This window comes from Aythya ferina (assembly GCF_964211825.1).
Source record: "Aythya ferina genome assembly, chromosome: 5".
NCBI lineage: Eukaryota > Metazoa > Chordata > Aves > Anseriformes > Anatidae > Aythya > Aythya ferina.
The window spans coordinates 29982579-30007298 of record NC_140301.1 but is presented as its reverse complement, the minus strand read 5'-3'; the positions used below and the strand labels follow the sequence as shown (position 1 = coordinate 30007298).

Here is a 24720-nt window from a genome sequence, read left to right as displayed (position 1 = left end):
CTACCTGAAGTGTTTAGGGTAAGCACTGCAGTTCAGATGTCAAGATCACCTCTAAAGAGAACTGAAGCAAAACAAGAGAGAAGCTATTGCTGGGAAGGTAACTTGTCTGCACTGGTTCTCCTGAGGTTAAGCTCGGGCTCATTAGATTGAGGCAAATAAAAATAAATAAATACTTCATGCAGATTTTTTCTTTAAGGTATCAGTTAATTAATAAATCTCCTATAGATATTCTGGAATATGATTTCAGATAAACTAGGACAACAGAAGAAAAACATCTTATTTCAAAAACAGTGATCAAATCTATGTAATGTGGACTACGAAGCAGAAGTCTTTAGTAAACTGTGTTAAAGTTTGAAAAAGGATCTATCAATGCCTTTTAAAAAGTCCTTCCATTTTCTGTTCTCCGGTGATTTCTTGATGCAATTCCATAAACATTAAAATGAAATAGTGATCTTCTTGATAATGGAAACAGTTCCTTTTAAGATTAATTACTAAAACACAGGAAAGTGCTCTAGCTCTCTGACTCACAGGTCCATACCAAAGTAAGGCTAATGTTGTTTCATTTATTGGCTAAAACATTTGTGGGGGGCAGTTTAGCTACTTACATATCAGCTCAGTACTCCGGAAACACACCAGCCATGAGTCTTCCAAATCAGAAAAATGAAGATCTTATCTTTCAAATTGCTTCAGCTCCTACAGACTTGCAAACACCACCCTACAAGCCTGAAAATAGCATTTCATCAGCTTTTTTTCCTTGTCTGATTTAGTTATTTGACACTGTTTCTTTCTCACTCAAATGGAGCAGGAATGAAGACAGCTAATCTGGACAGAAACAACCCAATACACTGTGAAAAATAAGTGGTTCAATGCATCTACGTACACAGCCTTCAACCTCCATATAATTGCTTTGAACCCGGACATTCAGCAGGCACGTGATAATCCGAATAGCCTGATTTCGGGTGGTTGCCATCCTGCAAATCAGAGACATTCATAAATGCCATACCTACCATCAGAATTGGTATCACTGGCACTTGTGGGGAGAGCGGTGGACTAGAAGGAAATGGAGATGTTAATCCATCTAACCCATTGTAAGCAATATGTAAATGTGGAAGGAACCTCAACAACAGGAGAGTTTGCAGAAGTTTGCCCAGGAGACAAACACTGCCATAGTAGAAACTTCAACAAATACTTCAATACTTTGGGGGGAGGGAAGGTTAAGGAAAAAAAAAAAAATAGAGGCTGTTGGAACTTAGCATCACCTCCTACTCCTCCTGTTTACGTACCTCAGGACGTTTCAGGCCCAGCGTGAACTGTAGGAGAAACATTTCTTCTAGAGCACGAGTGCTCACTTAGGAATATCTGCCACTGAAGAGCAAAGACTGAGCAGTTGAAAACATGTAGGACCTGGAGGAATAATCACACCTACTGCCACTAAGCTCTAGGGAGTACGATAAAGAGGGGATAGCTGGAAGAGGTCAGCTCTGCAAGCCAGAAGGCTGCTTGAGAAATACAGTCAATTAATCCCAGTAAGCTGTAACCATTTGCTCCACTGCCTTTAAAGCACAGTTCCACAAACCTTAGTTACTCAAACTACAAAGTCACTTAATTATCCAGATTTCTGTCTCCACTAAATACTAGACAGACTGGCAAGTCACCTGTTTTTTTTAAGTTTGGGTAGCAGAAAATAAACTTTTTTTCCTAATCTGGATCTCAGTTATTCTTTCACACGATGATATCTAGTTCTAAAAGAATAAAAGAACACTTTGTTTTGCTTTTAAAATCATATTTGTGTGATATCCTATACGTGCATCTCAAGAAATCCAAATCATTGCCACCCATAAGGATGGAAACGCTGCTGTGATTTTACAAGACAGCTGCAACTAAAACATTTTAAGCTTCTTCCCTTAGGATGGTGCTCCTTCTCTGCCCAGTTCGAACCAGGACTGAGCTCAAGTCCTGGGCCATTAGGCTAAGTGCTGGGTAGCGCAGAGAACAGGCAGAGAATACACACAGAGATTGCTAGAAGGGCTGTAGCAATGCTAACAGACTTCTGCAGAGCTGGTTTTCTTGGTTTTGTTTTCTAAATGCTTCAGTAGTTAAGGCTTTTAACCTAAACTAGGGCAAAAAGAAATATCAAAGGGAGGGGAATGAAGGAAAGTGCCCATAGTTGAGAAGCTGTGGAAGGAGAAAACATGAGGTATGCACAGCAGGAGCTGACTGGATCCACTAATGACAGAGCAAATCAATAGGTTAAGGGCTAGACTGCCCAGATACAGGAATATCCAAATAGGATGAGGGACACTCTCAGGTTATTAATGCAGATTTATACTGGTGATTACAGCACAACGAGGGACAGAGTTCCTCGGGGACTGCTCACTGCTCCCCCAGGTGCCGGCCTGCAGGGCAGGGGAAATATTGCCTAGGGGTTTTGTGCAAGCTTGAGCCAGGATGGGACACTCTCCTACAAACTTCCCGGGTGCTCCAAAACTTGCAAGAATTTTATTATTAGCTTAATTATAACATTACTCTACTTAGGTGCTTTAAAGCTTTCATGCAACATGAAGACTACTTTATTTCCAGGATAGCAACTCTAGAGGTGCATCATCTCATTTTTGCTATTTTTATAGTGTCTTGGTTTTACTTGGCATCAGAACAGAAAGAAATGTCAAAGCCTTCTAAAAAACAAAACATGAGTTGTTTTCTGGCAAACTGTACCAGCAAGAAAGAGCCACTGATAGAGGAAGGGAATGATACAGGAAAAGCAGTGCTTTGACATTTTTCATTGAACGGACTAAAGCAGGCTGAAGTCAACTGAATTGAAGACAGACAGAAATAGAAGCCAGCTCTGTGGAATTGCACTCCTCTGTCTTCATCACAGGATGCTTCTCCCTCTCTTTGCAGATACCATAAACCCTACACACATTTATATACTTGATCTGTGCAAAGACGTACCCGTGGATATATATGCACACACATGCAAGAATATGAATATTGTGCGTATGTACGTGCCCTTTGCTAACAGAGGACATTTTCTGTACTGCCCATATCTAACAGTCCCCTGGTTACTCTTCTCGAATTTCCCCTTCCTACTTTCCTAGCACACTACTGCTCAGCAATAACGCATGGAGGATTTAAGGCTGAAACAACTAAAGAAAATCTGGCCTGGTTTTCTGCTGCAAAAGCACGTAGAGAATTTATACTACTGCTGGTCACATCCAGAAGGATTCAATAATCAAACGAAAAATAATATTATTGTGTAATCCCAATTAGAACAATGCCCTTGAGTGAGACTAGCAGCTGTTAGTCCCTTCCCACAAGCTCAGGCAGGATATGCAAAAGGCAATTTAAGATACATTTAGAGGACACAGCAGCCTTTATTTTCACACCCTCTGGCCCATTTTCAGAGGCGCACTGAGTAAACCAGAGATGTGTTGGCTGTGGGAGCATGGGGAGAGCGTTTCAGCCACAACCCCTATGAGAAGAGGCTGCCACAGGCAGGAACGCTGCATGGAGAGCAGGTCCAGCCCCTCCAGGTACCACGGTCAGTGCTGCACCACCCTCAGAAAAAAATTTCTCCTCCTAGCATCTAACCTGAACTTCCCAAGCTACAATTCATGGCCAGAGTCATTCGTTGTATCATCTGGTGTTACCAAGAAGCACTCAGCTCCATCAGCTTTGCCATTGCTCTCCTGTCCTCTGTACGCTGCTGTTGGGTTCCCCTTAGCCTCCTCTTTGCCAGGCTGGACAAGCCCAGCCCCCTCAGCCTGCCTTCACGAGCAGGATGCTCTAGGTCCCTCATCACCTTAGCAGACTGCACTACCTGGACTTGAAGCTCTCCACCAAACTCCACCACTCCTCGCTACCTCCCAAAGTGGTGGCAGACACCACATTTTACAGCCACATCACTCTAACTTTACAACCACACAACAACTCTCTGCTTTCTAGCAAACCTGAGCTGTCTTCTCAGAACAAATGGACCTTAGGATTTGCACTTCCACAAACCTCTTACATTGCAGCTGACACTCGAGGATAAACATAGCTAAGTGAACACCAGAATATAAATACACACACTTTTCTTCAGTTACAATAAAATTATTTAGGGCAAAATCCAGCAAGCCTTTTCCTTTGTATTAACACAAGTCCTGATCAAAAGCTTACTGAAGGCAAGGGCCTTAATTGGTTTTGGATTAAGCCATTAGGAATCTTAAGGACAGCCAAGTCCAAATTTGCATTTCTGCAAGTAAAACTCTAATTGGCGGCTGCAAGAACTAAAAGTAGATGTGGTGTCCTTCAGGAGCTGTGCTGATAATACGCTGGGCAAGATCAAATGCCTTGCTCAGTACAGCATTCAGGCAACTTCCAGAATTTAACATCCTGAACACTTGCTTTCTGTTAATGACTGTAAAGGTATCGGTCCCAACACCTGGACCAAGTTCCAGCTTGAGATATTACATTTTGGTCCAGCCAAGTCTTTCTCTATCCCCTTCATATACACTTCACTTTTTCAGCTCTCTCATTGTTATTAAGCAGCTTTCAGCTTTGAACTTTATACTTATTCAACTAAGAGCGGCTGCATTTCAGTAGTCTGTGAAATTATGTATAGTAAAATCTCTAGAAACATTATGGGTATTTATTTCATTTTAATTTGAATCCATTAGTTAGAAAGAAGCCCCATTCTACTGAGGCACATCCATTTCAGCAAATTTAGCTTTGATTTTTTAACATTATTACCACTAAATTACTTTCCTCCAGAATTATAGTAGGCTAAAGCAAGATATTAATTTTGTCTGAGACTAAACTACATACTGAAAGCTACTGGCCACTTTAATTAGTTCAGCACTCCCCAGAAGTCATTAAAATGAAAGAAAAAAAAAAGTAGAGAAAACTAAGACTAAGTTGCACACCAAACACTTCATTTTCTCTGTAGCTTTCTATCTATTGCAAGTTTGATGTCAAAGTAGCTAGTGCAATCAGCAAGGACAAGGCACCCAAACGCGCTGCTTTTGCACAAACCATCAATCCAAAACCACAAATAAAGACACAGAGACAAAGCCCGGTGATGGACAAAAGACATTGGTGTGACCTACAAGGCTGGAAAGCGCAGACAATACGGAAGGCAGCAGAACAGTTCACCCCGTACATCTCTCAAGGGTATCAGCAGCCTCCTGGATCCTCCCATAGCCATTCTTACAGAGTCCAACTCATACAGGTGAGCTGCAGGAGGAAGATACAAAATGTGCACGTCCTAATGTGACATTCCCTGCACTATCTCAGAGCAGGACAGGACTCCAGCCTCAGTTTCCCCTCCACTCTCGCATAAGGTGTCAGCTGTGATGCTGGAGCACAAACTGGCTGCCTTCAGCTGCCTGCCCTAAGAGAGTACTTGTTTTTTTTCCAGCATAGGAGTCATCTGACAAGCTGCATCTTGCCCACCTGCAACCACTTCCCTTTCCCCAGTGCCTTTGTGCTGATTTGCAAAGGGCATTGCTATTTCATGGGGCTTCAGAGCTCCAGGATGCACAGGAAGGGATGGTGCTGTTCTCACGCGCTCGGTTGCTACCACATAGCAGCTGTCTCACCTCGCACTGCCTGCCCAGCCAGCAATAATAAATGAAGAAGGATGACCTGCAGCATTTTCCTCATATTTAAAATTGGCCAAGGGACGTATTAACCTGTGCCATTATTCTGTCTCCTTGCTCCTCCATGGAACAAGATATAATTCTCATGTTTCCACAAATTATCATGATGAGGTATTTCATGGGAGGTTTCATTTTAGCTCTGCACATACACTGCTTCCAACAGCTGTATTTTGTATATCATCCCATAACTACCAGCACTGCTGCCTGTAGATTTGTTGCCTTTCTTCTGTCCATCCTGCTGCACAGAGCTCACTACCTGCAATCTGACAAACATTTCCACTAGGATGTAAACACCCTTTATTTCTCTCCTCCTGTTGAAGTCTGCAGTGGCCTTTCACAGAAGAGAAATAATTATCACCCAATGTTCGGATGCTGGAAACTCATGACAGCTTCTCTTTCAGTCAGAGGAGGCACTCAGGTATCTGACTCAGAGCTGCTCAACAACAAAAAGTCGAGTGATGAGCACAAGGCAGCCACTGCTAACGTCTGGGTTACAAAAACACAAATACTGAAAAACAATTCAGGAACACAACTCAGCCCAGCAACTCTACGGAGGCACCAGAACTACACCCATTCTCTGCTGCCACTCCAACAGGGACAGCAAGGACAACTACTCTGACCCCCTATTGTAGGGCCTCGTCTTTGTGTAACAGATTGGATGCTGGCAACTCTTTCCCTGTTATGAGCAGGCAACTCCAGGATGCTATTGATGAGGCCACCATCTATCCTGTGCATTCCCGAAGAAAGCAAAACCAGCAAATTGCTCTTTTGCCTTTGTTTGAAAGACAGGGAAGAATACAAATGGGAACAATACAAAAAGCCATTGAAATAAGAGACAACCGATTGTGTCATCAAATTCTTTATACAGAGGGCACACCCTGAACAGCAACAGAGGAGCAGTAACCATTTGAGATTTCCTTTAAGATACCTTCAAGCACCTGACATCTCACAATTCTGAGACACGCTTTGAGCAGCCTCAGCACCGTCACCACCTCCAAAGCATAAGATGCGCAAATTGAGGTCACTGGATCCCAAGTGATTAAACCAGAGCGATCTAATATTCATACTTTCCCTGGAGTATGTCTCTTTGTTTTCGAGTGCTATCTTGAGACTCCTTGGCAGAGAGGAAGACTACGAAGTGCAGCTGAGCAGTTCTCTCGCCTGAACTGCTCTCAAGACAGCACTTTGAAACAGGAAGAGACAGGACTCAGGAGAACGTATAAATATCTTATAAGGTGCTGGAACACTCAGTAATTAATTTTTCAGCAAGGAGAAGCTTTTATTTCAACAATGTGTAAAAAATAAATTTTGAATCTTATACCCACTGCCTGGCTACCCAAGCTCTGACCCAACATAATAGCAAGAATGGAAGAATCACAAATAAGGAACCTGCCGAAATAAAACAGGCCAAGAGCCACTGCTTTTACTTAACCTGATTTCCACAGCAATAGATGGCAGCTACATTTCCATTACAGAACTGTGTAGAATTTTTTTTTTTCCCCTGTATGAACCTAAGAGATAAAGAGGACTCTGTATGCAATTAGGACAAGAGGAGGGGAGAAGATCCTGAGAGCTTTACCTGCTTCAGTGCAGAAATGCTTCCATCATTCAGGGGCAGACGAGACAGCGCACAAAAGCATTACGCATGCCACAGAGGAACGTCCAATTTTATAGGGAGCATTATCTTAAAAGCCACGGTGAGCCAGATTCAACACAAGATGTGATGTTGAAGAGCGCTCCTCTGCCACTCCACCCTGAGCACCAGTTCTGCCAGAGGCTCTTCATGTGCTGTTTTAACTCATCTCTCCTCAATATATTGGTCTTCCAACAGGTGGGACCACTTGCCCTGCTTCAAGCTCTTCTCTGCCATCCTGCGTGAACAATTAGTGGTAGCCTTGATTAGCTGCCTGATTAGCTGACCTTCAGCACCTGCCAAGATCTGGAGAGTGGCTTCAGACATGCACCTAAATGGTTTGCTGCACATTTCCATTTTCAGCCTGGAAGACACAGAGGAGGGAATCTGTGACGTTTCTGGAAATTTTTCCTAAATAAAATGTCAAGACTGGTAGGAGGAAGAGCCAACAAAGGCCAGGAGTCCAGCTGAGATAACGTGCACCTGAAGTGTCACAGGTTTGGGCTCAAATACCTGTCCTCAGTGAGGTAGTGAAAGAATTTAAATCAAGGCATTGTGAAGGGTGGGTGCATTCCAGTATCTGAATTATTCTAGGTCTCCATCTCCAGATTTGATAAAAACGCTACCAGAAACTCTGTAAAACTCCTTACTGATAGCTGGAACATAAGACTTCATAAAAAGATTCTTTATATAATAAATTCTCATCCTGATAATCCCAAACAAATGTACCTCTCAGCATTTAGTCCCTCTGTGAATTATAGAGTCATTTGATAATGATTCAGCTATTTGTTCAGCTGTTTGCAAACTTATTAAACTAACAATGAACAACAACTCTTATTAAATATTTAAGATGTTTCTTTCAAAGGTCTCATCCTCATGAACCCAGAACGATAATACAGATTTCCATTTGGTAAACACTTCTGTCAGCAGTACGTCAAGTTTTGTACACTGAGCACTCCATGGAGGTAAAGACATTTCTTGGATCCGATTCCAGCATTAGTAATGAAGGCTCAGAAGATGTTTGAAGGTGAAAAAAAATCTTAGTATGTACGGACTCTAAGGTCACTGGGTTACCAAAGACAGAACAGACGAATCTTTCAGTACTCTGGGTAGAAACAGCCACTGTCACCTCGCTGCTCTCAGCAGTTGCCAGCTGTTTGCTGTGGGCAGTGAAGTCCTTTTCCTGCAATCACCAATCCCCTTAATGAGTCATTTGTTACCATGCCCACCAGCAGCTTCATTTTGTTTAGCCCACTTCAGCTCTGTGATGGTCAAATCCTTGAAAACGGTATTCAGTGCGCTGTCCAGGGAGATGGCTCTGTCCCAATTAATCAAATAATCAACCAGTTGCAAATACATTTTGAAGACGTTATTCATGAAAGATGATTCAGACCTGATCCTTAGGCAGCCTGGGGATATCACAATGCCATCCAGACCTCTGTAACACTGCAGTGACTTTACATAAAAAATCATTTTCATTTTTTAAACTATTTTGCCTGAACAGTGAATGAAACTAGGGGTGATTTGAATGGCCTGAAGATATCAGAAGGAGGTAAAGATTGATCAGTAAACCTCAATCATGGGACTAAAATGTTTGTTGATGGTCTTCATTTCAGAGCTAGGGCAAATGCCCTTCCTTTCAACAATACGACATGCTTGCCTACAAGCCTGTGATGGGAATGTCTCTTCTGATCCCATGGTTGGGCTTGGGGTGTTTTTTTCTGTCTATTTATTTTGTTTTGGCATTAGAAGCAGCCAGTACTTAGTGAAGCTCTGGCTTCATTCATGGCAACAACGCAGACAACCTTCTGCACCTCACAAGCACCCTCCAGTCTCAATCTAGGGCTGAGTTTTGACCTTTCCAAGAGCTTTTCTCAAATTTTGCTGCAATAGAATTGGATGATAATTCAAGATCGGAGCGTGGTTTTTATCCAAATTGCTGAGCACCAAAGGGAATGGATTTGTGAAGAGCTCCTTCAGAACAAATCCTGGCTTCTGAAACGAGGGGTGGTAATAGGTGAGCTGGGGGTAGCTCTGTGTTCACATCCATTCTAAACTGGTCATTCCCACAGGATAAGACTGATGGGTCCTGTGGATATCATACCCACAGCCATCTGAGCCAAGACAGGCCAACTGCTATTTTCCGGACATCTCAATTCACACTACTGCAACACCTCAGCTCTATTTTTTTTTCAAAATTACATCAGAAAAGAAAGTACCGAAATGAAACCACAGAACACTTTACTGCTAGAACCAGTTAGAAAAAAAAAAACACATTACTTTAAATTTAAGCTTTTATCAGCATTTTTTTGTTGTTGTTGTTATTTTTGTTTCATTTTGGTTTTCCAGAGAAGTTCTCTGCAACAGCCTGAACACTGTTGACCAGGGTCATGGCTTTGCCAGCGGTTTGTGCCTACTACAAACATAACCACCATGAAATAATTTCCAACAGACCCATAAGCAGGTGACAAACCGTCATCATTTCCTTACGCTTCGGACAAAAGTCTGGGTGTGAGATGCAAGCCTAGAAGCTAAAGCAACCTCATGTCTTCTGACAATCTCTTCCCCTATTAGCCAGATTCCCAGTCAAAGAATTCACTTCTCCTGTCCAAAATACTCTTGGAGTATCACAGCTGCTGCACAGAAAGATGGTCAGCTGCTATAATAAGCAAAAGACCAGAAAAAAAAAAAAGTCAGACACTAGGGAGCAACTAATTGAAATAACAGAGTAAGTTTATCCATTCCTGTATGTTTTCATAATTCACTGAGAAAGAGGCATCTCAGCTGCTTGTCCTTGAATGTCTCTGGGGATCTCTCTGCAGCTTGACATATTTAAAAGGTTGCCATGGTCATTGAGTCTTTTTCCTCAGTACTGTAACCAAATGCATCAAAAGCAGTGAAGTAAAGCAGTCCCAACCACAAGCTGTACGTCCCAGCATACGGCCACATCTCCCCGTTGTTTCTCTTGCTCTGCCTGGTAGCTTATCTCAGCGCCATTGAGACCATTGGGGCCTAAAGGGCATGAAGCCTTCAGTTCATGTCCACCAACTTCAACCAGTTACACCAGAAGAACAGTAAGACCATCAAAAGAAACACCTGGGGGGGGAGGAATTTACCAAGACACTGCCAAATGGATTAGGAGCACATAACCGCAGTGTGCACGCATCTGGGAGGTGACTCAATGCCCCATTCTGGGGCTAAATGTTTCTCAAATAAATCAAGGTTATGCAATTAAGAACAATGTGGACAACAGGCTACAATTAGAGCTTGCGTGCAGCCTGTAAGTGGAGTCAGATACTTTTAAGACTACTGAAGAATTGCTTCAAGCACTTCTAAATCTCCCTTGCAATTCTAGGTCAGCAAATGCCATTTTCTTAAAGCAATCTTCTTGAGTCTTAACTCTCTCCAAAACACATTGCCCTTCCAGTTCACTTACCAGCTGTCTGCAACAGTCTTTCTGCCTACTTTTGGTGCATTCTCCTCAATCCTCTTTTTTTTCCTGCAAATAGCCCTGAATGTCAGAGGCACACGCTCACAATGAACAGTTTAACAGAGGCCACTACAACAAAACTTTCAAGCTCTCATAATTTTGTGCAAGCTTGGGTCAAGGTCTCCCCTACATGCCCTGAAACTCTCAAACATCTCTCTAGTGGGAGGAGGAGAAAACTGGTGATTCTAAGGACTGGATCAACAACTTAAACACCATTTTTATTGTTGAAAAATAAACTAGAGGTTTCTTTCTTGTATGCAGGAAGTAAAACTTGTTATAGCTTCACTTGTTTCAAGTGCTTTCCCGTCAAAAATGCTTTCAGAGAAATCACTACTGAAATAGGTCACCTTTCCTGGTATTGGGACCGAGGGAAAACCATTCAGGCTTCGTGTTTACAATGAACAGATGCTTTCACATTACAAATATATATATGTGTATATGTATATATATATATATGTATATATATATATATATATATATATATATAACCACATTTTATATATATAGAACAGTTATATATATTTTTATATATATATACACATACACACATTAAAAATGTGGTTTTAGCCATTGTTTTTGTACAGATAACTTTCCAGTTACAACCCAATGGTTGAACTGCATTCAGTGTACAAACAGATAACAGTAGTACCATTGCTGTAGTTCTGTTTTTCCATGCATGGAAAAAATATAATTAACAGAGCTTCAGTTAATTTTACCATTAAGAGCCCAGCAGGGAGCAGCGCGAGTGACAAGAAGCCACTGCTGCCAAGGTTTATGTGACATTTTGTGCAAGTTATTGAATGAGCTAATTTGTACATAGTTACAAGCCCGTGTTTAACAAAATTGTGTGGATTTACTGATGGGGAAAGGCATCTAATTACAGCATCAGTGAATGAAATATTCTCTTTGTCTGGAACACTGCTAGAATATCTCCCGCAGTTATGGTCATGTCAACAAGCAGAGGAGAATTGTGCTCCAGAGCTTTCCAGTTCCAGGTCTCCTTGCTCAAACCCACAATGAATGAGAGAGATGAGGAAAAACCTGTGAAATGGTAGGAGTCAAGGAAGATAATTCTTAATGTGCTATAAAAACCAAACCTATTTTCATCAAAAGGAGAAAAACATAACTGAAAATAACTGGTAGAGAAGAATAAAAGTTACCCCTGCAGCACTAGACACTTGAAGATGCTGGTAAACAGAACCATTTCTATCTAGACTTTAAAAACATAACTGCAGAACCATTTATATTTAACTTCAATCTCACAGAAGCACATTTTTACAAAAATGTAGCTATGACCAAATTGAGAGAGAAAGTAAGTCAACGCCAACCAGGAAACAGATTTAAATAATTAATGTGTTCCTTGATTAGATGCTTCTTCCTACCTTTTCCATTTATTCTACTCTCAGTTAAGGCATTTGAAAAGATTATATAATGCTTTGTCACTTCTTCTCGTGTATGCCACAAACATGCATCACTTTACCTTTAGAGACACCTAATTATGGCCCAAAATACAGAATCCAAGCACTTCCTTGTGAGGTAACGTTAATGAGGTCTTTTAATGGCACAGAAAACCAGAATGGGTTCCACCTCCCTCAGAAACATCTAAGGCTTTGAGCTAAAATATCCATTACACTCAAGAATGAGTAAACCTCTGTTAAGTAGACCCCTGCATTTCAGCATCCGGTTAACCGGTCAGTTTCCTTCAGATCATTTCACTTTGGGAATGCAAAGAAAAGGAAAGAAGAAAAAATGAGATATATGACAACAATGATAAAGAAACAGAAGAATAAAAGTAATTGCTTCCCCTGGAACATGGTATGACAGCTTCTCATGAAAAGAGTGCTTCAAAATGTCTTCGGATGGAAAACATGAGTTTTTAAATGGAACTTCATTTGCATACTTTCATGGTCCTGCACATGTAATTCTATTTATTGAAATGAATCTTCCCACTCAAACTTTAGCTCAGAGCCTTATGAAAGAAGTTTGTAATCCTCTGAAGTGATATTTTATTAATCAGGACATAAGATATAAAACACTACCTACAGTCCCTACTCCTCCATAAGTATGCTGGTATAGTGGGTCATGCAATTTTTCTTCTTCTGTCTTCCAGAGACATTGAAACATCGCACTGACACCTGTTCTGAGCAGATTAACTCATGGCCAGCAGAAACATCAGTAGATCTTGACATTAATGCAATAGAAAGTGCAGCATTTCTCACGGAGAAGAGTCTAGTACCATTTCCCCCCTCATACAAAAGAATGGCCTTGTTCCTGCAGCAACGAGAAGAACCTAACATGAAAAGACAGTGTTTGCATATTGTCTAACAAAAAAAAAAAAAAAACAAAAAAAAAAACAAAAAAAAAAAAAACAAAAAACAAAAACAACAACCAAAAAAAAAAAAAAAAAAAAAAGACCATATTTACTACCACTAATGGCAAAATTTTAAATTTTTAACTGCACCTCCTGTGGACCTACAGTTCCGATCTGCTGCGACATACACAGAGCAGATACAGGAGATGGAAGAAGAATGATTTCCACCATGTTCTGTCACTGCATTTGAAAGAAGTCAGGTGGGTCACCATAACCAGTTCTTCTAAAGATTTCTTACCTCAGTGAGCAAAGACATGATTAATAGAGATAAGAGCTGGCAATTCAAGCTATTCAGAGCAACAAAAGAACAAACAGCCAAAGAGTACTTAAAAAGGATCCTGCTTTGTTTTAATGTGAAGTGCCTTCCAGTTTCCAGAGCTCTGGGGGAACATTTGTTCCTTCAAAACTGTAATAACCAAAACTACTCATGCTTTATTTTCATCTTAGTACTTGGTGAAGTGCCAAGCATTGCGAGTCTCAGAGGCAAAACCACGAGAGTCAGCAACAGTAAAACCCAGTGATTATGAAGGTTTCTTAAGGGACAACAAATATATACATAGATATACGTTAACGTAGTAAGTAGGAAGCAGCCATGCAATTCGATAGGTGGAGAAAGATGGGCTGCATTTTTTTCCCCCATTACAGTTCGCATGAATTTATCATCAAAGCCAGGCTGACTTGAGCTAGAGGCAGAAGCAAAAGGAAGTAGGATTTCCTCAGTTCTTTTAAGCCTTACTATTTGGTCGCCAGGTGGACATCAAGCCACGGACCACCTATATATATATATATATACATATACATACATATATATATATATATATATATATATATACATACACACACACTTTCGCATCTACAGACTCACAGGCATGTATACCAGATTTTACAATCAGCTAGGGAAGCCTCCTGCTGTAAATCTATTTTTTCCCTCCTTGGCATGTGCCCTAAAACTGGTAATATCATTGCTTCTTGATTATTATTTCACTTCTTTTTTCCCCCCTCAAGACAACACAGTAGATGGCAACGACTGAGTTGACTGCATTTTATGGTGTGCAGAGCCCTCAGGGTGGGACACCAGGACCCCCGCCTCCGAGCACCCTGCCACGGGGAGGGGGCTCCCCCATCGTGTGGGGCTGGGAACAGCACAGGGACCCCGGGGACGTGGGGGGTGACCCAGGGCCAGGGCTGTGCCCCATGGGGACAGGGTGTCCCTTACCCACACACCTGGGATGACCGGGGCCAAGTAGCTTTGTGTGCAAGCACTGTTTGGGGGGGGAGTTACAGACAGGCGTTGGGGAAGCCTCAGTTAAGTATCAGCATTGTGTAGGTGTCCTGTATTGTGTTTTATCCACTGTAATGCTGAATATTGATCCTCCTTATGTGATTCACTGATTGGTAGTTAATTATGTCTCTAATAAACACATAAACCACTTCAGTCCTGATTTGATTTGAACTGTGTGAACTGAGCAGTTTTTCCCTGATGAGAACAACAAGGAAGAAGTAAGGGCTCGGAATGACACCGAAAAAAAGAGAAACAAAGAAAAACTGAGGGCAGAGAAGAATAATGGGGCCTAAAAGACTGGGAGAACAACAAGGAATATATGTTCGCCCCCTGGCATAGCTACAACTATCATGATCTAGTGAGTTCATGCTGTAGCATTTCATTAGCACTGCTGTCACCCTTGCCTTGGGCTAACCCAAGTTTGCATCCAGCACAGTGAAAATGTGAACAGCTTTCCCCTACACGGCACGCAGCCACGCCACGTACACACAGTGCACTTTAAGATAGTGCCTGACATAACAACCTGGAACTGAAAAGGAAGGCTGGCTAAATTGGTTATGAAAGTGCAAGTACACAGCTCCAATACACTGAATTTACATGGAGACTTCGGATTTTGCTTTTCTTTGACTTAGGAGCCACCCAGTTTGAGTCCTGGTCACAAAAAAGATGATAGTCTACTGAACCACAGACCCACTTCCATTGCTATGATCTATTTTGCAACAGAAACCCCCAGAAAAAGAACTTTTACACCGACTGTCAACCTGTGCAGTTTCTCCAGCACTACTTTCTCTAAGTTTTTGTTGTGAAACAAAACAATCCCATGACTAAATAAAGCTCTGGGCAGAAAGAAAACACTTCTACTGAGCATCTTGCCCAAAACAACATACAACAGCAAATCAAACATAATGAAAATATTCCAAAACCATAACTTAAAATGCTGACAACAACATGGGAAAGATTCTCGGGGGAGGCAGAAGGGAACTTTTTTTTCCCCAAAAATGCAAGCCACCAAATAGACACTACAGCTAGAACAGGATAATCTTACCCTCTAGCTGAACCTTCCCTTTTTATCTGTGTTCTAAAATTGCACTGGTTGCTTTGCTAAAAATACACTCTGAAGTTGTCATAGCTTTTGGTCCTGGCACATCTTTTTTCTGCCTCTGAGAACAGCTAAAGTAATAGATCACGGTAATTAGACTCTGATGGGTGCAAGAGACAGTTTGTTTCAGTTACAGAGAGGAACAAAGAAAAGATGAGGCAGAGAGGAAAAAAAACTAAATAAACAAATTTAAATCCAAAAATTAACTCTGAATATGGAGAAAACTACAGAAAATTTGAAAAGGCTACAGGATTATCAGCAAAATCTCTAACCACAAAGACAGACACAATACACTAGAGCTAAGGCCACCTTTTCCAAGAACAGACAGACAGATCCATGTGGGCAAAAATGCGAAGAATTATTCTGTGCAAGCAGAATAATTTGAATGGAAACATTTGTAACTTACATATTTTATATAAGGCTAACCATTATAGCCAGGAAAAATATAAAGGTTGTTTATCCTCATTACCTCAACAGCATAAACATATGTGCATCTGGATGTGGGTGTAGATAAAAAGAGAAAAAAGCCAATAGTTAGAGGGTCTACCTACCACATTAAATGCATTTCCTTATTTTTAACTTTGCACACCACCTACTCAGTTGGATCTTCAACCTTAGCTAAGGCTCAGCTGTTTCCTCAAAACAAAACAAAGAAATGGACAGAAACAACAAACTATGAAGTGCCCACAAGCCCTCCCTGTAGGTGGATTGCCTCCACCTGAAAAAACAAACAAACAAAAAAAAAAAAAAAACACTTCTGCCACTTACGTGGCAGTTTCATTTGTGTGTAGACAATGATGCAAATCTGCTTCTAAAGTCCTCTGAGCACTGATTTCTCATGTTTTTACACTAATGCCTTAGAGAACTGATCATTCATACATGTCTAACTGATGCAGCAATCAGACCCACAGTCCCCAGCCACACCCCAAGGTTCCCCGAACATCCACAGCCAAGGTCAGTGGCGTTAGTGCTGTTCAGTGGCACCTGCACATGTACAAACTGTTTGCTGTTGCATGAATAAAACATGTTTGCAGGTATCCTAGCCCCCATCCAAGGTAAACTGAGGAAGGTACATATGTAAGGCTAGAACAACTTCTTGGCTCACTATGTTCTCCACTTTTGCGAGGAACCACGTCACACAGTACTACTCAAAAACATACTGACATCCATCCTAAAAACTGTTAGCCTCCTTGGCCGTACTACTCTGTGCAGTGGCTGCTGCAGAGCTCCGCTTTTCTTAGAATTAGGAATTAAGAGCACTCTTGCAGAGTAATTACGTCTCCTGCCTTTCTTTGCTCAGCTAACTACACTGTTCATTTCTAGTCCATCCTGTATAATCAGGTCATGATCTCTTAAGGCAGGAGATGACAAGAGAAGACTACACCATGACCTAGATGAGGCTCCATCGCTGGCTCTTTGTGTAATGCTATTGACACCCCTGGATACACTTCTCCAACACACACTGAGCTTTTATTTGTTTTCTCCATCACCACAATGCACCAGACTATGCTTCTCCTATGACTTACCAGCGTACTTGGGTTTCTCTCTTCCACTGCTCCTAACTGGACCCAGCCATCCCTGCTCTTTGTCCCCTATGGCACAGCTTCTCTGTCTCTGTAGGGCTGAACTTGACACCACTGCTGCAATTCCTCTTAGCACCGCCCCACACAGCGGAAGCTACTGACACAACAAATCACTTTGTTAAAAAAATTAGCAAACTTTTTAAGTAATAGTTAATTCATACTTGCAAATACTCTTGTGCCTTGGCTGCACACAAAAGTTGACAGCAACCTGCTTTTCTGTGTGCAATACAGAAGTGCAGAGGTAAAGCTGCCCTGACACGTAACTCACACATTAATCCATCTTGCTAACAAGGGCGGGGTTAAATTTACTTTCCAACATTAACAAATCTGGTTTGGGGGTTACTTATAAAAAATGAAGTGTTTCTACTCCTAAGGTACTGACAAATACTCTCGAATTCAATCCTAGTCTAATCCTGTGTTATTGCTTTTAGTGTGGAAAAAGGGTAGAAATTTGGAAATGTCAAGTGCAAAATTGCTTAAAATGTCTTAAACTAATGTCTACCATCTGCATAGGCACATCTTTTGGTAAAACTTGAAGAGTCTAAGTCTGCAGTGGTATCAACTCATGCATTTTATGATTATTTTTAAGTTAAAGAACCAGTTGCAAAGCAGAAGCAGTTATGTGACAATCTCAGATTTCATGTACAAAAATCAGGCCCAAAGCCTCTACTCAGAAAAATCTTGAAAATATAACTCAAGGGACGAATTAAAAAAATGCCAAAAGTATCCAGCAGTTTAAATGCCTAAAAGGCATTTACATTTTCGGCTATTTCTTAGGTGAAGGATTGTTTTTCCGATATCTAATGTAAACAGCACAGACGTTTTGCTCTGAAAAAAACCAGAAATCCTTACAAATAATGAATCCAGTGGCACTTCAAGGTACAAGAGAGATGAGCTGCTGCCTCTCAGTAGAACACCAAGAAACCTTGAAAGACTCAGGAAACCTCAAAAAAGCTGCAGACTGCTTTCATTTAACAACACATAAAAGTTTCATGCATAGATATCATCTCATTTACAAACACAGCAGCTTTTCCTTCCTTTGCCACAATGTCATCCCTTGGACTATCCCCTTATGGTTTTGTGCACTTTTGCTTGCTTGGACATTGATCTACTAAGATCAATGTTTGTGCTATTGAGCACAAATTAAGAGCAAACAAATAGCACTCTTGTTTTTTTGATCAGGTCCCAATACCTGCATAATAGTTTTTAATGTGAAAAGCTAATTTTAACAAAAGCCCCTTTCTGCCATCTTTCTGCTTTGTGGTCCATACATTTCTTCTACTCTGCCTTCGCAAGCATCTGCTCTTCCTTCCCCCACCATCACCACCTTGGGCCCATTCTCACAGCAACTCTCCAGGTATTTGCCTTGACTGGAACATTGGGAGCTGCCTGGAAAAAAGCTGCTAACATAAGATTGCTTCTTAAGATGATTATAAATCAGATCTTACATGAGAGTTTAAGAAGAAAATAATGCTGCCAAATACTGAAGGTAAAAAAAACAACTCAGATTTTCTGAAAGCATCTTGTGGCAGCTGCAAGTTTGTATTATATTTACTTAGAACAGTAATTGCCTTTGGAAATTAGATTTTCCTGCTTGTTTAAAAGATTTATGATGAGTAACCATGAAACTCAGAGTTAACTCACTAACTGCTGACTGAAATAGCAGATGTGTCCAGCAAAGTTTAACTGCAGAGATGGAAACGTACCATTGCATAACCCAGGTCATTTCTTTGACAACACCCTTTGACATCCCTCAGAGCATGCAAGCTCAGAATAGCTCTAAAGATCTCCAACAGTGAAGTTTATGAACTCTTACCCATTTCATCTGTGTTTTCATCCTTCTTGTTATAGTCCCCAGGTACTCCTAAACAAATCTTCCTTATTGGTATTTTCAGTTCCTATTTAGCCAAGCCCAAAGTATTTTGCCTTTTTTTTTTTTTCTTTCAACAACATGACAATTTTTCCAGTCTTTTCTCTAAGGAGATTTGATTTGCCAAACTGCTTTGGTAATAAGCTGCCTAGTAATGCCAGAAGGTGTCCATGAGCAGTTCATTTTTTGTTAGAGGCTGGAGAAGGTGAACTTTCAGTCCCAGAATTATTGGAATAATAAGCCAAAGGGCCTCTGGGACAGAGTGAACAGGGCCTGGAAGCCAGAAAAGCAATCAAGAGTGGCTCAATTTCAAAACATAGTGACAGGCACTTACAATGAGTTGGTATTTTCTGTTACCATTTGCTTGGAGTGTGTTTTTCTCCTCTCACTGGCTTTCCACAGCATGTTTTTCTTCCGTGCTGTGGCACCCACACAATGCTCACAGACTGCAGTGAAGACTGGGATGTTGCTCACACCTGCAAAGCCCTTGTGCAGAGAGATCTGCTCGCATGAAGAGGAGGTGAGTGCATTTCAAAGTCGTTTCAGGTATTGTGTACCACTCCTCCAGTAGTAATCCAAAACACATCAGCATCTTCTCCAGATGTGGCCAGACCAAAAAAACATGGCTCTGACTTTTTACACAGAGAGCAGTACTTACACTGCAATGCAATGTTGGGGGCACCCTGACATTTTCTCTTGCGTATCGATATGCTGCACAAAGACAAATGACAGCAGGCCCCTGTGGCGATGCTACCCACAGCCCTATAACCAGCTTGGAGCTGGGGACCAAGTACTGAGACACACGTGGAGATGCAAGGCAGCCCAAATCCTAGGAGCAGGATGCAGCTTACCTTATTATAGATGTCTACCGCATGACATAACCCCCTGGAAGCTGGATGTTGGAGCATTCAGTAAAATCAGTAGGGTCCTAGTCAATACATCTCACATAGTTTAGGGTACAATTCATCTTAACAAGTGTAGGGTGAGGTAAATCATACCCCCACCACCACTCACACTAACGAGTGCACCTGCACTACTAATTCACACACAGATGTCTTCCAGAACAGCAGGGCAACACGGAACACTTTGCATTCAAAAATAACATGCCTCAAAATTTGATAAATATCAGCCCCCAAAAGGTTAACCCTGAAGGTAGAAGAAAATAAGACAAGTCTCATTGAGACCATCTGCTGTAACAATCAAAGCAGTTAAGAGTCAGTTTGCTTGCAGGAGTCCATAGAGAATATCACAAACTAATTGGAGTCAAAATAAATTAGTTTATTTTGTTCTGCATGGCCAAAATTCATTTCACTTAGCTTTACGTACCTAAGTAAAGAGAACAGACGGTTCTAGGCTCTTTTCCATAAACAAAACAGACAGAGGATGCTCCAAAGGGGCGCTCACCATCATCTAAGGTCTGACTTGTTATTCAAATGCACACATCGCTTGCCACCAACTATAAAGAAAGGCAGGCTACCACAACCACCCTCATGGCTTTTGAGCTTCAAAGAGACTTCAGTGAGCCTCAGTAAAGAAAGCATGAACAATTTGAGGCTGTACGTGTAGGGCTTCCCTCATCACCATCCTCCACCTTACACCCCCCAAAAAAACCAAACCCTACTTCTAGGGGCATGACAGCTATGGCAAACAACAGAACAACTGACACTAAGAGCAGGAATGACTCTGTCCTGTTACTGAAGGCCACTTTTATTTCTTCTTCAGGGAGATCAAGAATCGCATCTTGAGATTGTTACCATGAGAACCAAAACTTTTTTTCTTTTTTGTATGACCCAACTGATACCAACTCTAAATTGTATGGTATGTGGGCAGATTGCGTTGTGTATTTCCGGGAGTCCAGTGCAGTGTTTTTTCTCATTCATTAGTAGTAATCAAGCCATTTGAAAAGAAATTAGAGATGCAGAGCTAAACATTCATTTGGAGAGAGTAGAGATAATCAAAAGAATGAAGTCTTCTCTCAGATTTTGCATACGGTTTCTCAACACTAAGGGACATATAATTGATGCATAATATATAACTAATATCCAATAGTAAATTAGGTTCAGAAAGTTAATCACCAATAGAAATAAACTTTTTTTTCAAAAAACAGTTTATACTAACCTTACTCATGAAAGAAAAAACAAACAAACAAACAAACAAAAAACCCTCAACACACACAAAAAGCTGACAGGTGTCCATTTGTTAAAAATACAGAATTCCATATTATTAAACAGTGCATGGGGCATGCCATCATAAAAGCTAACCACACATTTTGACAGATGACTGTGTTACAAAGGGCTGATAATACTGACATCTAGGGAACACCGGTATGGAGAGAGGAATCAAATGGCATGAGTGCACTGCCCTTTTGTGACACCAAATTCACATGCCTTATTCTATAGTGACAATAGTGAAACAGTAACAGGCAAAGAAATGCAGAAATCCTTAAACGGAAATGCCATGAGATGAACAGAAACTGAGACACAGTCAAACAAAATAAGTAATGTTTCCAAACATCGGTAAATGAGTTCTCTGCAGAAGAAATTCAGTGCCCTAATTCTAGACCATGCAACCAGAAACTCCTTTCATGTCCCAGATCTGCTTCCATCTGCTGCTGTAGGACCTCTCAGCGAACGGGTTCTAGAAAGACAATCTGACTAACCAGCTACTGCTACTTCCAAACTAGCAGCCGAAGTGTGTTCATAACACATTCAAAACAAACAAGCCTACACATTACCCAGAAAATTTTCCCATGTTAACAATTCCAGATTCCAAACCAAATATGCAGCTACTAAACCAAAATCACGGTTATCAAAAAGTAACACTTTAAACAACTCATGCTCTTGTATGAAACCTAAATTATTTTCTCAGCATATGAAAGTCATCAAGATTGCAGTCACGCAAGCAGAAAACAGTACGATGCATACCCAGCACATTTTAGTTATCTGTAGCTATTTGCTAAAGGTGTAGAAATGATTAAATATATATATCTATATATAGATAGATAGATAGATATATTTAACCCAGGATTGTACTACATAGGGAAACTTGATTTGAGCTGGCATTGTAGCTCCCAAGTTAACAGAATAGTAGCTTATTTGAGCCACACAAGAGATTTTACTTTTGTCGGAACTATCCAGCACTTCCACGTGCTACATAAGAAACATCCTGCAGACTGAATAAAAAAAAATATTTACATGCTTTCATTAAATTACAGAGACCCAATTTCATAGATAATATATTAACCTACCCCAGAGTAAAATACTGTCTTAGCAAATAGATTGTTCTCCTTCAGCTTTAATACCACCTCTGGAGTGCTTCAGAATAAGCCACTTTATCATTGTGGAAAAAAATGGTTTCTGACATTGTGCACTGCTGTTACTTTACCTTTGCCTAATACATATTTCACTAGCACTTGAAAGGCTTCTCTTAAATTTAAGCAATGCAGCAGGAAGTAATAACATCTACCTGCAAAGAATCGAACTGTAAATTATGTAACAACAAGTGCAATTTGAAAAATAGAAAAAACATATGAGAAGGTTGTTACACGCCAGCTGCTCTAGGCTTAGCGTGATAAAGCTTGGAAACATGTACAATTATTTTAGCTACATTCAGTAAACTTGAACAATACTTAATAATGTTGCATCACAACCCTTCACAAGAAGTTATGGTTTTCACGTTACATCATTATAAGTCTTTCATCAACTATTTTATACTAACAAGCATAAATTCTTCCACTGAATGGAATACTTCCGAGTTCTCAAATGCTATAGTTCAAAACACCTACTTTACTGAAAATATTTCAGATATGGATCCAAGCAGATGGCAATACAGCTTTGTCTTCAGAAAGGACAAGGATCCTTTCACGAGCCAACAGCCAGCGAGGAGCAGGCTCCTGTAAGCAGCTCCCGCTCCTTACCTTTCTGTAGACGATCATGTTCGGGGAGCTCTCCTCAGGATCCGCAGCTTCCGCGCTGCCAGGGTCAGCAGGTGCTTGGGCCATGTTTGCCTCTCGTTGCTGGGGCTGTGGGGATGAGAACAGAAGTCAGAGCCACCCCAGGCTGCAGGGAGCACGTGAAGGACACGCAACGAAGGGACAAGGACAATATGGGGGAACCACACTCCGGACTTCAGCTGCAGTGACACCCCACCAAAACGCCGGGACAAGCCACAGCCCTGAGGGCCGAGCAGAAAGCCCACAGAGGGAGGTTGGTGAGGCAGTGGCAGCACCATCCCTCAGCTCTCTGCTCTCCAGGACGAGTGCAGAGCAAGCAGCTTTGCTCCCTTCTCCTCATCACACAGCCAGCAAGCTCCAGGCCAACCACCAGGCTCAACTGTCCTCTAAAAGCACAGGGAAAGCACTGCCTCATCTCCTCCAGGTCATGCCAGGCTCCAGCCAAAGACATTTGTTATAAAAAAAATCATATGGTCACAGTGCAGGGATGATGCATCCTACATCCTACACAGGTACATCCTACATGTAGGTACATGTACCTACATGTAGGTACATCCTACATCCAATGCTACATTTTAAAACTTTCTCCCACCAGCGCATTTGACAAGTTGCATGTTAGAGGAGGCAAGGAGATGAGATGGAGTCATGTCACAGCCCTCACCGGCCTAAGGGGGTAACACCACCGCTTGTAGACACCAGCTCCACAGCTGTTCCATGAGCAGAGGTGCTTTAACATTGGAAGTACCAATATTTTATTAAAATTTGAGACAGAAATGTCGAAATATGCTTGAAATATATACATGGATACTTGACCTACAGACTCCTTGCTTAAAAAAAATAAATCACCATCAAGCCACCTCCTTCATTTATAGGGAGAAGAGACTTATCACATTTCCAAAGGCGACAAAATGCCTCGGCATATAATACACACATATAACAGATGTTCAGACCAGTTTAGACACTATTTTAAATTTAAAGGATGTTAATTTTAACAATTAACTTTAACTCCTATTAAAGTTCTTCTAAATTATACTCTACTGCCATTCTGTTTTTTGCTAGAAGCCCAGACATTGCACTGTTGTCCCAGGTCACGAGCCAAAAAGGAAATGGAATACATTCTTTAAGCATAATGATTAGATACAAAAAAAATCAAATAGCACAAACGGTGAAGGGTAAAACATTTTAAATTACAGCACTTTGAATGATTTACACTGATGTGCATTTTCACAGCCTTTCTCAGTCTTGATTTGAAGGCACTAAACAATTAGGCTCTGTATCCGCAGTCAGTTTAATGAGGTAGAGATTTTCTGTAACTTCCTGAAGGCAATGACAAGCCAAGGCAGAGCTGAGAGCATTCATCAGGTCACCCAAGTTTCAGCTTCACCTGCATTATGGAAAGACCATGTTTACCCCTCACATTACATCTGAGATCATCCATATTTTAAAAGAAAACAACTGGAATTAACTTTTAATTGAGCGGTGCCCTTTAAAGAAGAAATTTCCAATTTCTAGTCAAAAAGCCCTCTGCAGCATTATTTAGCTGTGTTCACTCATTGCATTATTCACTTTGAACGTTCTCATTTACAAATTGTGGTGTTGTTCTACTGCTAGCTCACTTGATCTTTTCTGACACTTCAGGACTTCCCACCACGGTGCATCTTGAAGCTTCTCAGCTACTCCGGTGCAACAAGACAAGCAACAGGAGGGGTAGAGGTGCATTTTAAGGTAAACTCATACTTTTCATTTTGGTTCACAGCGTTAATAATTTCCTTCAAGACAATTAGTATCTTCCCCTCTTACT

At 41.1% G+C, this 24720-nt stretch overlaps 1 protein-coding gene across 12 annotated transcripts in view; it reads right to left on the bottom strand.

Annotated features, from left to right (window-relative positions):
• Positions 1–24720, bottom strand: part of RGS6 (regulator of G protein signaling 6) — a 252914-nt gene that overhangs the window by 217151 nt on the left and 11043 nt on the right. For 7 of the 12 annotated variants that reach the window (XR_014693507.1, XR_014693508.1, XR_014693509.1 and 4 more), the window contains one exon: positions 22884–22988. Coding sequence is in view for 3 of the 12 variants with exons in the window: in XM_084520804.1 (XP_084376930.1) it covers positions 22884–22988 (105 nt within the window). In the remaining 9 variants the exon portion in view is untranslated. Of the gene's footprint in view, positions 1–7218; positions 7440–22883; positions 22989–24720 lie in introns of those variants that run through there. The other 5 variants (XR_014693513.1, XR_014693514.1, XR_014693511.1 and 2 more) reach the window with 4 other exon arrangements.